The sequence below is a fragment of the Balaenoptera musculus genome, chromosome 17 (assembly GCF_009873245.2).
Source record: "Balaenoptera musculus isolate JJ_BM4_2016_0621 chromosome 17, mBalMus1.pri.v3, whole genome shotgun sequence".
In the NCBI taxonomy this organism is placed as follows: domain Eukaryota; kingdom Metazoa; phylum Chordata; class Mammalia; order Artiodactyla; family Balaenopteridae; genus Balaenoptera; species Balaenoptera musculus.
Window position 1 is genome coordinate 46,019,689 of NC_045801.1, and position 14,699 is coordinate 46,034,387.

The 14,699-nt window shown below is 36.0% G+C and overlaps 1 protein-coding gene across 1 annotated transcript in view; it reads right to left on the reverse strand.

Moving 5' to 3' along the window:
• Positions 1-14,699, reverse strand: part of NECAB1 (N-terminal EF-hand calcium binding protein 1) — a 206,651-nt gene that overhangs the window by 76,112 nt on the left and 115,840 nt on the right. The window contains exon 5 of the mRNA XM_036830071.1: positions 9,292-9,428. Within this exon, the coding sequence (XP_036685966.1) occupies positions 9,292-9,428 (137 nt within the window). The remainder of the gene's footprint in view (positions 1-9,291; positions 9,429-14,699) is intronic.

A 14,699-nucleotide genomic window follows, 5' to 3' on the forward strand; every position in this document is an offset into this window, starting at 1 on the left:
AATGAAAAGATAGTTGGGTTAGCAGTACTTACATCAGACAAAATAGACTTTAAACAAACTATAAAAAAGAGACAAAGAAGGACATTACATAATGATAAAATAATCAATTCAAAAAAGATATAGCAAATGTAAATGCATACACACCCAACATAGGAGCAATTAAATACATACAGCAAATATTAACAAACATAAAGGGAGAAATTGACAGTAATACAATACTACTAGGGAACTTGCAAGAGCTGGTTCTTTGAAAAGATAAACAAAATTGGTAAACCTTAATCCAGACTCATCAAGAAGAAAAGGGAGGGCCCAAATCAATAAAACCAATAAAATCAGAAGAAAAAGAAGGGGGGAAGCTACAACTGACATCACTGAAATACAAAGGACCATAAGAGATTACTAGAACAAATACTTGCCAACAAATTGGGAAACCTAAAAGAAATGGACAAATTCCTAGAAACATACAATCTCCCAAGTATGAATCAGGAAAAAATAGAAAATATAAACATACCAATTACCAGTAATAAAATTAAATCAGCAATCAAAAAAAAAAAAAAAAAACCTCCCAAATAACAAAAGTCTAGGAGCACATGGCTTCACAGGTGAATTCTAGCAAACACTTAAAGAAGAATCAACACCAATCCTTCTCAAACTATTCTAAAGATTTGCAGAGGAAGTTAAGCTTCTGAACTCATTCTGTGAAGCCAGCATCACAATGATACCAAAACCAGCCAAAGACACCTTGAAAAAAGAAAATTACAGGCCAATATCACTGATGAACATAGATGCAAAAATCCTTCACAACTTATTAGCAAACTAAATTCAACAAAAGACTCATACACCATGATCAAGTGGTATTTATCCCAGGTATGCAAGGATAATTCAATATCAAAACAATCTATGTGATACACATTAAGAAATTGAAGAATAAAATTCATATAATCATCTCATAGATACAGAAAAGTCTTTTATCAAAATTCAACATCCATTTATGATAAAAACTCTCCAGAAAGTGGGTATAAAGAGAATATTCCTCCACAAAATAAGGTCATATATGACAACCCACAGCTAACATCATACTTAATGGTGAAAAGCTGAGAGTATTTCCTCTAAGATTAAGAGCAAGACAAGGATGCCCACTCTCACGACTTCTATTCAATATAGTATTGGAAATCCTAGCAAAAGCAATCAGACAAAAAAAAAAAAAGAAAGAAAAAAGAAAGAAAGAAAGGGAATCCAAATTGTAAAGGAAAAAGGAAAACTTTCACTGCAGATGACATGATACTATATATAGAAAATCCTAAAGATGCCACCAGAAAACCTAGTAGAACTAATAAATGAATTTAGTAAATTTGCAGGATAAAAAAAAAATATACAGAAATCTATACACTAACAATGTTTCTATATACTAACAACAAACTATCAGAAAGTGAAATTTAGAAAACAAGCCCATTTATTACAATTGTATCAAAAAGATTAAAATTTCTAGGAATAAATCTAACCAAAGAGGTAAAAGCACTACAGTCAGAAAAATGTAAGATATTGATGAACTGAAGACAACACAAATGAAAAGATATACTGTGCTCAATGATTGGAAGAATTAATATTGTTACCGTGACCATACTACCCAAGGAAATATAAAGACTCAGTGCAATCTCTATCAAAATAAGAATGGTATTTTTCTCAGAGCTAGAATAAATAATTCTAAAATTTGTATGGAAACACAAAAGACCCTGAATAACCTAAACAATCTTGAGAAAGAACAAAGTTGGAGGTGTCATGCTCTCTTAATTCAAAATGTACTACAAAGCTATGGTAATCAAAACAATATTGTACTGGCACAAAAACAGATAGCTAGATCAATGGAGCAGAATAGAGAGGTAGAAATAAACTCACCCTTACATGATTAATTAACCTAGGACAAAGGAGGGAAGAATATACAATGGGGAAAAAACAGCTTCTTCAGTAAAGTTTGGGAAAACAGCTATGTGCAAAAGAATCAAACTGGACTACTTTATAACACCATATACCAAAAAGAAAAAAAAAAAGAAAAATGAAAATCGATTAGAGTCTTAAATGCAAGACCCGAAACTATAAAACCCCTAGAAGAAAACATAGGCAGTAAGTTCTTTGACATTAGTCTTAGCAATATTTTTCATACCTGTATCCTCAGCAAGGGAAACAAAACCAAAAATAAACAAATGGGACTGCAACAAGCTAAATAACTTTTGCAGTGAAGGAAACTATCAACAAAATGAAAATGCGGCCTACTGAATGGGAGAAGATATTTGAAAATGATATAACTAATAAGGGGTTAATATCCAAAACACACAAAGAATTCGTACAACTCCTCAACATCAGAAAAACAAACAAGTCAATAAAAATGCATGGAGGACCTCAACAGACATTTTTTGAAAGAAGACATAGCAATGGCCAGCAGACATATGGAAAGATGCTCAACATCACTAATCATCAGGGAAATGAAAATCAAAATCACAATGAGATATCACCTCCCACCCTTCAGAATGGCTGTTATCAAAAGGGCAACAAAAAACAATTGTTAGTAATGTTGTTGAGAAAAGGGGGGCCTCGTGCACTGCTGGTGGGAATGCAAATTGGTACAGACACTATGGAACACATTATAGATGCTCCTCAAAAAATTAAAAATAGAACTACATATGATCTATCAATTCCACATCTGAATGTTTTTCCAAAGGAAAAAAAAAACTGTAATTTGAAAAGTTGAAAAGAGGGACTTCCCTGGTGGCACAGTGGTTAAGAATCTGCCTGCCAATGCAGGGGAGGTGGGTTCGAGCCCTGGTCCAGGAAGATCCCACAAGCCATGGAGCAACTAAGCCCATGCACCACAACTACTGAGCCTGTTCTCCAGAGCCCGTGAGCCACAACTACTGAGCCTGTGAGCCACAAATACTGAAGCCTGCATGCCTGGACCCCATGCTCCACAACAAGAGAAGCCACCGCAATGAGAAGCCTGTGCACTGCAATGAAGAGTAGCCCCCACTCACCTCAACGAAGATGCAACACAGCGCAAAATAAAATATAAATAAATTAATTAATTTTTTAAAAAGTTGACAAGATATACACACCCCTGTGTTCACTGCAGTATTTTTTTTTTACAATAGCCATGATATGGAAGCAACCTAAGTGTCCATCAGTAGATGAATGGATATGTGTGTGTGTATGTGTGTCTGTGTCTGTGTGTGTCTATTTACATATATGATATACGTGTATATATATACATACATATGTATATATATTTGTGTGTGTTTATATATATATTCATGCACACACACACAATGGAATATTCCTCAGTCATCAGAAAAGAATTATGCTAAGTGAAGTATGTCAGAGAAAGATAGACCATATGATTTCACTTATATATGCAATCTCAAAAACAAAATGAACAATCATACCAAAACAGAATCAGACTCATAGTTACTGAGAACAAACTGGTGGTTGCCAGAGGGGAGGGGGGATGGGAAGAGTGAAATAGGTGAGGGAGATTAAGAATTACTAATTTCCAGTTACAAAATAAATGAGTCTCAGGGATGAAATGTACAGCATGGGGAATATAGTCAATAATATTGTAATAACTTAGTATGGTGACAGATGGTAACTAGACTTATTGTGGTGATCTTTTTGCTATCTCTTTCTTTTTCAGTTTTAGGCTTTAGCTATCAAATTCCCTATATGAAAAGTTCAGGCCAAATATATATACATGGAAATGTAAGGAACTTCCAGGAAGGCTGTTTAAAAGGAAGAATTGAGCTGAGAGGCTGCCTATTCTTTCCTTATACTTCTTTCCTGGTTGGAATATGAACATGGTATCTGGAATTCCAACAACCAGCTTTGGCATGAGGCAAACTTGCAATTGAAAGTCATGTACGAAGATGTGAAAAAGATAGGAAATCTATGATAAATCTGTAGAGCTTCCATACTTGCCTTAGACTGCCCACCACCAAGCTCTTTAGCAGGAAATAATAAGCTCTTATGTCATTAAGCCACTTTTCCCCCTCTGTTATATGCAACCCCCCCACCCCAAATTTAATGTTAATTTATTATCAGCTGCAGAAGATTCCTTTAGCCTCTCTCTTATTTTGGATTCTCCCTCCCCACCCCACCTCTGACCTTATCTTTCTTTTTTTTTTAAACTGGATTTCATTTTTCTCTTAGTTTATTCCTTTGTTTTGGAGAGAAAATGCCTAATTGCTTCATAAGAAATGGAATACCATAAAAGGCAAAATTCTTGAGACACTGCATGTATAAAAATACTTTAATTTTATCCTCCAGCATTATTAGTGGTTTTATGGAGTAAAGAATTTTAGGTTGCAAATCTTTTCCGTTCAAATTTTGAAGAAGTTGCTTGATTGAATTTTAGCTTCCAGTCTCATTATTGAAAAATATAGTGTTTTCTTTATCATTTGGGTTTTTCTCTCTGGGAGTTTTTAGACACTTCTCTTCATCTCCAGTGTTCTGAAATTTCATAATGGCATGCCTTGGCATGTGACTTTTATTATTCATTATAATGGCTCTTAGTCTGTTCTATCAACCTGGAAACTCATGCTCTTGTTCTGAAAATTATTTCTTTGATAATGTCTCTCCTGTGTTCTATTTCTAGAAAATGTCATCACACTTTTATCTCCAAATCTTCCTCATAGGTTTTCATTTCTACAATCAGAATTTCCAAGAACTGTTTTCTGTGCTTTCAATATTCTTTTTTTTAAAATAACATCCTGTCCTTAATTCATAAATGCAATATCTTCTCTTTGATTTTTGAGGGTATTGATGATTTACTTTTTGAAGTTTTCTGCTCCCTGGATATTTCTGTTTCAAGTTTTGTTTCTTGTGTTTGACTTGTTCTCTTGGTTGTCCCTGCCTATCTCAGATGAAGGAACCACAGGAATGATTGGAATCTGTATGTGTATGTTGGGGACAGCCAACTTGCAGCCTCCATTGTAGGGTGGCCTGGCTTGGCCTGTTCATTGGAGGACACTGACTCCCAGTACTTTTAAGTCTTTTCTCTAAGACTGATGAGATCGCTAAAAGAAGGAGGTCCCAACTGGAAGGAATAAGCCCAACTGCCAGTCCTCTGGGAACATAGGATTCTGAGGGGGTTTCAAATCTCACTGTTCAGTATGGAGACTTTTACTTAGTGCCTCATTTTTTAGTATTGTGCTCTGACACCCTGTTGTGCCAGTGTATATCTGTTCACCTACTCCAGAGAGTATACCTCTAGGCTTCCTCAAGGGTTGGGGAGAGGCAGTCAATATAAAGCATTGGGTGGAGCTTTCAACAATATGTCAACCTCACTTTCATCCCCACTATCAGTTGCACATGGTGAAGCTAATTCTTGAGGCTTTCTGAGGTTTTGTGATACCAGTTGGATTGCATCTTGGCTTCTTACACTACCTGCTTATGCTTCAGCTTTCTCAGATCTTCTAAATCAGTTACCGCTAGATTCACCTTTTTTTCATGTTCCAAGCTTCTATACCATTTTTCTTCTATCCTTCTTATCTTTGTGGGTTTATGACTCCTTTTTATCCAGACTCTCTTAATGCCATTTTTGAAGGGTTTAGGGAGGGAGCAAAACTAATATTCTATGTTTGCTCTCCAATCTAACTACACCTTCCCTCTAGATTTTCCTATGGCATATTAAAAAAAAATCAACTTTCTAGTGACTTCTCCTCTCTCCCAAATCTTTACTACATAGGAGGAAGTGATTTAGAGCATTCCTTCTTTATGTTCAAGCTAAGGGAATTTAAGTTGTCTGAACTTTATAATCACCTATATGTGAAATTTTAGCCTTCCCTTACTTCTGTAATAAACAACCATGAAAAGGAGAAAAATAACTTCCAAGCCAGAAGGAATTAGTTGTCTTTCTGAATAAAGAAGAACTTTGGAAAATAGAACAAACTTGCAGATTTCATTATAAAAAAGAAATTCACATATAATTAAACTGTGTTCCTAGAAACCTAGTTTGTTTGAGGAAGAAAGGTTTATATAAGAAGACAAGAGTCCCCTAGAGGAAAACTTTAGTATAAAGTAATGATAATTCTTGTCATCTATTAGGTAATTTCAAAAAACATGGGATTAAAGTGGCTTCCATTTAGCTAGCTAGCCAGGGCAGATATAAAGAGTGTTGTAGAACGCCATCTGAAAAATCTCACCTCTGTGGCATTCCAGCTGTATGCATCTCTTATTTCTGAATTGCCATTTTCACATGAATACACACAGACATTTTGCTCAACACAGCATGTCTAACTCATTACTGCAGGATGAATGATACTGTGTGATTCCTCCTTGGGGTTGATAGCTAGAATAGATGACTTCTCAATTTTTTCTATATTTCAGCAAGTCATTGTATCCTTAGGTTTCACAAATATTAAGCCCCAAAGTAATATTGATGCTGAGAGGAAGCAAATTATTACAAATGTGGAATTTTGAAAGATATCTGTGGGTTGCAACTTTTGACTGCACAGAGCATCATGGAATCTTCCTTTATGGTGTAAAAAAAACTAATAAATTTTTGGATATACTTATTTGACCTCTCCTCTCTGAGCTTCTTCTCCTCTCCCCCAAATCTTTACTACATACTACTGTGAGACTATTTCCCTTAAACTTCATTTTTATTATTTTTCTCCTTTATTTACAACCACCAATGATAATCTCTGATCATATGAAGTCTAAATGCATCTGTCTAGCTTTGAAGACCTATCCTGACCCTAGAGTCCAGGTAAGTTGGTCTTTCCACTGTCCCAGGTCCATATCCACTGCTCTTCTATATGGCTCCCTTTACCTGGAATCCCCTTTGATTTATTCAGTTTTATATATTTAACATGTAGTTGTGCCAGGTATAGGGAAACAAGGCAACACCCCTGGTATCTAGAAACTCAAAGTCTAATGGGGGAGATAAGTAAGGAACTGAGATTGTAAGTAGATATACGTAGAGCGTACTAAAGGGAGTAGTGGAGTGGGAGGTAGGTATAAAATTCTGTTTTGAGAGCAGTGAAAGCTTCCTAGAGAAAGTTCTGTACAAACAGAGACCAACCAAACTAGGAGGATGAGTTAGCCAGATAAAAGAAGATGGATAATATAGGGTAGATGAGGACACCCCTCCCTTCAGGGAGATATCATTCTGCCATTAAATCTACCCAAAAGATCCAATTCAAGTCTTATCTCCCCATGAAGCTTCTTCACTGGTTTCTTATTTGATATCATAGGAAAAAGGGCAGCCATCTTTCTTCCCTCTGTCTTTTTTCCAATGATGAGGCCCCTGGGGCTCTCTTCACTTTGGTTTCTGGTGGCTAGCTGATAGGAAGATGGAGTCTTGGGAACAGAGATATAGTCCCTATATGCTTGGGCCTAATTCGCATGCTTCAGTCTGAGTAACCAGAGACTTCACGTTGGATATTATGGACACAAACCCATAGTGGAACCTTGTTTTCTACTTGCTTGTTTGTGTATTTTTTTCTAGAAACCTCTTTGGGAAGAGTATCATGGATTTGTGGTGGGATTTGGGCATCTCTGGGTACCTTAGCCAAATTCTATTCAATAGCACTCTCCCAAACTGATAATAGACCTGTAATGTTCTCCATTCTTCCAAGCTGTTTTTGAGCTAGAAACCTAGAAATAAAAGATTCATTAATTCTCTAGTGTCTTCTAATTTCCTTAAACTCTCATGCTCCTTCTCATTAAACACAGCTGCACTGCAGCTGTTGGCAGCAGTAGCAGGAGTTCAAGGCTAGCCTGTGACCTAACACAAAAAATAGTTGTTCATTATGCATTCACTCTATGGTGGTGAATGTAGAATGCAAGTTTGTACAAAGTGACTAGAGAAATGCAGGTGAAGAAAGGGAACATAATCCTTTTTCAAGCCTCTTCTCAGGTGGCAAATGATTGAGTCTAAAAATGGAGAATCCGTTTTATGTCAAGAAAACCTGAACAAAAGACAACAAATCAGGCCTCATTTTCTCATCAGGAACATGAAATCAATTTCATTGTGCTTCAAGACATTCAGTTATCCTCTGTTCAAACCCGAGATGGGTTGTTGCTTCTCTAAAGCCAATTGTTACACTTTGCCCTTTGATATTGAATCACCCAATACAGTGAAGAAAATACTAAGTTTATAAGTGAAATGCCACGCAGATCCACTGGAGAGTGCATATCAATGTTCTTCAGCTGCACAAGCTCATTAGATCTGAGATTACAGTCTTTTTTGTTAGAATTTGGTGGTGCTCACTCATTTTGACATTATAAACATAAAATTGAAAATTCCACTGCTTTTCTGAGATGTCCTAATAATTATGTACCCATTAATTTGTCTTAAAAAATTGGCCTACTGAGCAGTCTCTTATCAGCCTGTTCAAAAAACTTACTGTGTGGTTCTCCATAACTTAAAATGCAGAAGTTAGATAAGCCATTGCACGTGCAAAAAGTTGTTGCATAAGCAAGAGTTTTGCCAAGCTCTTCTCTGGCTTGCAAGGTAAAAATTATAACTCAAGAAATTACCAACTGTTGGTTGGAATTATTCTGATGTCTGCTTAACACATTTCTAATTCAAGTTTGTCTTTAACATTAGTGCCATTATTTATACAACTACTATATTATCACTACTTATCTTCTCAATTGGTGGCATTGAATTTTGAAATTTTTTCCCATCATTCACTTTTCTCTATTTCCTTAAATAATTAGGCTTATTAAATTCTCAACTCTCCTGCTATATCTAGATTCACTGAGCCTGTAAGATTTTCCCCCATCGTTTCTGTATTTTCAAGTATACTCATTAAGATTAGCTCAAATGTCATCAGGAAACTCCATGAAACTGTCTTTCATGTCTATCTATATTAAATCTTTTACTTTTCTGAAATCTCTTGGCAATATATTTCCCCTTCTCTGTGGTATTTATCACTTGTACCTTGCATTATAGTTTTAGTGTTCATATTTTATTTATGTAATAGACTTTAGCCTCCTTAAGAATTGGGACTTTGTAAAATGTATCTTTACATTATCACAGTGGCTTGTGAAGTCTTCTCCATCTACTAAATTCTCAATTAAAATTTGTTGAATAAATGATAGATAGTAAAAGAAAAAGGAGAATGGTCTTTTCTAGAGGCAAATATAAGGCTAGTATCCATTGGAGGTCCCTGCCATTCCATTTAAATCTATTCATTCTCATTTTGGTTTTTACTAGTTTAAGTATAATGCCCTTCAACTGGTCTTTCATAAACATGGAGTCACTAAAGAGACATCATATGAAAGCATTTAACTTGCCTTTCTTGGCGAGTTTGCTCCTCAGTAATTTCCATGGCACATTCCAGAGAGTTCTGGAGAGACTGCAGTTGATTCAAGGTCTCTTTCAATAAAAATCGAGTTACAAATTGTTCCAAATTGGAGGCCTCTTGGTAGTCCTAAGGATGACAAAACAAATGCAATTAGAAATATGGTAGGAAAAAATAGCCAGGAGTGTTTTTTTTTCCCCATGTACCCATCAATCTCAGATTAATCCTTGAGAAAAATAGACAAAAAGGAGAGAAAACATGTTGGGTCCTGGAAGTTGGGGCAGAACTCTATCTACCCACCAGAAGTTGAATTAAGAGAGCTGCAGAAATGACTTGAATATCTCATCTCCAATTGCACCTGCTTCAAGATTAGAAAAAAGGACAAAACCCAGTCAAATTATGGAACAGACATCTGTAGAAAAGGAAAAAAATTACCTGGAGAAAAGGTTGGAATGTGACTAATTCTGGGTGGTTTTTTTTTTTTCTCTTACCAACTAAATGTACTCACATGTTGACAATTGGCTTAATTCCCTCTTGATGTATTTATTATGCTTGATCTGTATTACACTGAAGCCAAAGGAACTTATGTGTTGTTATTTCAAAATTCAGAAAATGTTAGGCTTGGAATATTTAAACACTTTACTAAATCTGCTTACGTCCCTCCTTCAGGAAATTTACCTGAAGCTCAGCTGCATCTAACTTCTAGTACAACACCTCAGCCACAAAAGCACCTTCACTCAAACAACCCCAAGTCTACACAGAGATCATCAGAAACATAATCACTATACCTGCCAAACTTAGTCTAGGTATACAGGTGGGTTGTGGATGGTGCTACTTGTTGCTCTTGTCTTCTTCTTTTTTATTTTATAAATTTATTTATTTTATTTATTTATTTTTGGCTGTATTGGGTCTTTTTTGCTGCACACAGGCCTTCTCTAGTTGTGGCGAGCAGGGGCTACTCTTCGTTGTGGTGCATGGGCTTCTCATTGCGGTGGCTTCTCTTGTTGTGGAGCATGGGATCTAGGCACGCAGGCTTCAGTAGTTGTGGCACATGGGCTCAGTAGTTGTGGCTTGCAGGCTCTAGAGCGCAGGCTCAGTAGTTGTGGCGCATGGACTTAATTGCTCCGCGGCATGTGGGATCTTCCCAGACCAGGGCTCGAACCCGTGTCCCCTGCATTGGCAGGCAGATTCTTAACCACTGAGCCAGCAGGGAAGCCCACTCTTGTCTTCTAAAGTCTCAGAGAGAACCAAGGCAGAAAATAAAATCAAGTTGGCATGGAATGAAATGGTGACAGAACCACTTTTTCAGGTCGTGGGACCAGCCAGCTAAACCTGATTTCCTAGAGTCTCAGGTGGGAACAATAGACAAAAGTTCAGCCAAGGAAAGGATTTATTTGGCTCCATTCATAAACAAAATGATTATTTCATGATTGAAAATACAAAACTGAAAGGAATGATGGTGACAAGATAATGCTATTAAATACAGCGTGCTGGAGAATCTTGGGGCATGGTTGCAAACCCAAGCAAACAAGATTTAATTAATCTCTCTGGGTCTCAGCTTTCTCACTTACAAATCAGACTAAGCACTCTGGCATACATTCCAACTCAAAAATATTCTGTACTTCTATCAATTCTAAATTAGGAAATATTGAGCTTCTGGACTCCTGATACAAGTTATTTTGTTATTTTTCTTCTGTTAACGGAACAACCTAATGTTGCAGAAAACTTCATTTCTTTCCTAATTTGAAATCATAAAAGGTTTTGATCATCAGCCTCTTTTTTAAGTTCATTTTTTTTTTTGCAGCTGAACAGCACAGGAGATTTTCTTATCACCATATCTTATTTAAAAATTAAAAATTTTAATGTCTTTAAACTCCATCTAACAAATTAACCATAAAATGAAACATTATATGCTATAATAACCATTAGGATTTTTGGTGAGTTAATTCAAGATAAAAAATATACAAAATATTTAATTTGATCAAATAGCTTGCCACTCAGCAGCAATAAAAGATTCAAAAATTATTTCTCAATGTGTTTTTTAAAATTGAGTAAAGCTTTACTTTGAGATGAAAAAGAAACGTGATGACAGAAAAAAATTGTGTTTGATCCATTCCCCACAGTTATTCCATTTTGCTAAAACATATTTTTAAAATAAAATGTATTAAGACGATGAGAAGATGTAATTGTATAGTCAGAGATCATGCTAATTGTATTTGCACCTCAGTATACATTGCACTAATCTAAAGCAAATGATATTGTACTTATTTGAGGACAGCAGGTAAAAGTGAAGGAACTATGCATTTATTGAGGTATGCAGCACTACATTGGCCTTATTCTTTTCTCATTTAAATGTTAAATATTTGTCATGTCAGAACTATCTATAGAAAGGAGATTTTGTTTTTTGGATTATCCAATTTAAACACTCTGGTCATTGAGATTAGATTTTAGCTTCGGAGACACAAAGATCTACTCTTCCGTATGCCCCATGATGCCCGGAGCAAATGCTCATCCAACACTTGAATGTTTGCAGATAAGCTAACTGAGAATTGATTGTGTTTGTTATTTTGATCTTACATATAAAGACTGTGGTGATGTTAGAGTTTTGAGGACAGTTAAAATCAGTCAACTGGCTACTCTGTCATTTTCTATCATAGCAAATTAAGAAATTGTTATGCTGAGACTTGCATCTTACCTTGAGAATTTGTTATCCTCATTAGTAACTCTCCAGATAACATTAAGAGATGGCACAACCCAAATGGTACATTTGACAGAAATGTTGGTGCCTTGACATTGAGAGGATGGTGGGTGGGTTTAAGACTTTGGGGGATTAGGTTTTTTGAGTCAATTATGAAGATTTGCTGTTATGTGCTGCCCTTGATGCTAAGGAGAAAAAAGAGCTTGTTTTCTAATATTTATCATTCCAAACTCAGCTCATGGTATCATCTGTGTATTGCCTTTCCTCCCCTTGAACCACTATTTCTTTTCACAGGATTAGGCACACATCCTTTTGCTCTGTGTGCTCTTGTAACAACGTTTCCTTACCTAGGGTATAATTTTATCATTTTATATTGTAATATGTTGTTTACTAACATGTCTTGATCATCTCTGCCTCCAGAATACCCAGAACAAAGCCTGGCTCACAGCAGCTGATCCTTAAATGCTTAAAGACTACATGAGGTACAGGGAATCACATGGAGATTCAGGCACCAGAGGGAGTGTCTGAGCTCTAGAAACTGCTCTTGCCTCTCCCCAATTACCAGATGCCTTCCCCTGCATCTAGCCCTTGCTGGTGGTAGACGCTGCTGTGCAGCTTGTCCAGTCATGTGGGCTCTAGAATAAAGAGAAATACAGCTTTATTTTTAACAGATTGTCCTCATTTTATTCTCTAGACCATTTGTTCATCTTCTTCCCTTCCCTTAATCTGGATTCCAAGGTTTAGGACTGTAGACCCAGGTGGCTTTGATCCAATCTTCCTTTCCTTCCCTCAGAGATGCAGCAGATGTTCCTTTGGAAGGCAGTGGCAAAAGAAGCAGATGGAAAATTAAATAGATAACAAGCTGGAAAATGTCAAAGCCTGGCCCTTTTTATTCTCAACAAATGTGTTGGCTGAGAAGGTACAGAAAGGGATCTTTTCATACTGAACTCCCAGAAGACTGATATATTGGCTTAAGGCATGTATTCCTTTGGGCAAAATCTGGAATCTGAGAGATTGGTAGAAAGAACTAATAAAGCAGTAAAAATAATGTACAGATGGTACCTGATATCCAGATTCTGCCTCTTTTTCCAAACACAGGTTATTCTTTCATGTATATTAAAAAAGGATATGGGCAAATGAAGGCTTAGAGTATGTTTCTCAGGTTCCAATAATGTTCACTGAATTCACTGATAATTGTTCAAGTGATAATTAAGTGGAAATTGTTAATAAAGTAGCATTAATATTTCCATTTGTGCCTTTGGAAAGTCAGAATGTAAATATTTCAATACACGTATTTCCTTTGTGTGGAGCTGGAACAAGGCTAGGAGTCATTCAAGTAAAATCCTTAGCATTAGAAGCATGGTACTTTGAAAAGCAGGCTCCTTAGAGGACTGCCTGTGCATTTTTACTGTCAGGTCATCATCAGAAAGCAAGCTCTTTCCCATCTGGGTGATGGAAGAGTGGAAATCTTAGCTATTAACCCACTATGAATCATCTCAGTTTATGATGAAAATAAGAGCATAGTCTTCCCTGTTTGTATTTGCCCTACTTGAAAATTAATCAAGTCAGTGACAACCAGTCTCAGTGTCTTCTTGTTTATGAGATCAGATACAATCACACTTAGCAGGGGATACTGCTTCTGACTGCCTTTTAATCTAAGCCCCTGCTGCTCTACCTGTTGTGTCAGACATCTGTGCCAGCTTCTATAACAGGAAGAAATTTACTTTTACAAAAATAATGTTGTTTTATTCTCTTTTCCTACTTTCCCCCAAACTGTTACTTTTTAAATACTAACTGGCTTACACTATTACCTATGTCCTATTTCTTTAAACATTCTTAGGCTTTCATCTTATTATTTTTATTTAAAAAAAATTTTTATTGGGGTACTCTGATGCTTTTGCAAATATGTATAAAAGGGTTTCATCTTCAAGGAATTCATGGAAAAGACTCTGACAAGTACAGGTTTCTGGTAACTGACTGTACTGCTGAACTGAATGAATAAGCATTTTCAGAACACTAATGAAAAACTGATGAACTCATAAAAGTGCTAACAAAAGATCGATGAAAAAAAATTAATTACATGGGACTGAGTGAACTGATGAGGATGATTATAAGTTTTGTGACTTTCTGTTTGAATTTAAAAAACAAAAGTTTTTATTGGGGTATAGTTGATTTACAATGTTGTGTTAGTTTCAAGTGTGCAGCAAAGTGAATCAGTTATACACATATATATATATGCATTTTTTTAGATTCTTTTCCCATATAGGCCATTACAGAGTACTGAGTAGAGTTCCCTGTGCTATATAGTAGGTCCTTATTTGTTACCTATTTTATATTAGTGTGTATATGTCATCCCCAATCTTCCAGTTTATCCCTCCCCACCTTACCCCCTGGTAACCATAAGTTTGTTTTCTACATATGTAACTCTATTTCTGTTTTGTAGTTAAGTTCATTTGTACCCTGTTTTTTTAGATTCCACATATAAGTGATATTATATTTGTCATTCTCTGTCTGACTTACTTCACTCAGTATGACAATGTCTAGGTCCATCCATGTTGTTGCAAATGGCATTATTTCCTTCTTTATGACTGAATAATATTCCATTGTATATGTGTACCACATCTTCTTTATCCATTCCTCTGTTAATGGACATTTAGGTTGCTGCCATGTCCTTGTTATTGTCAATAACTGCAATGAACATT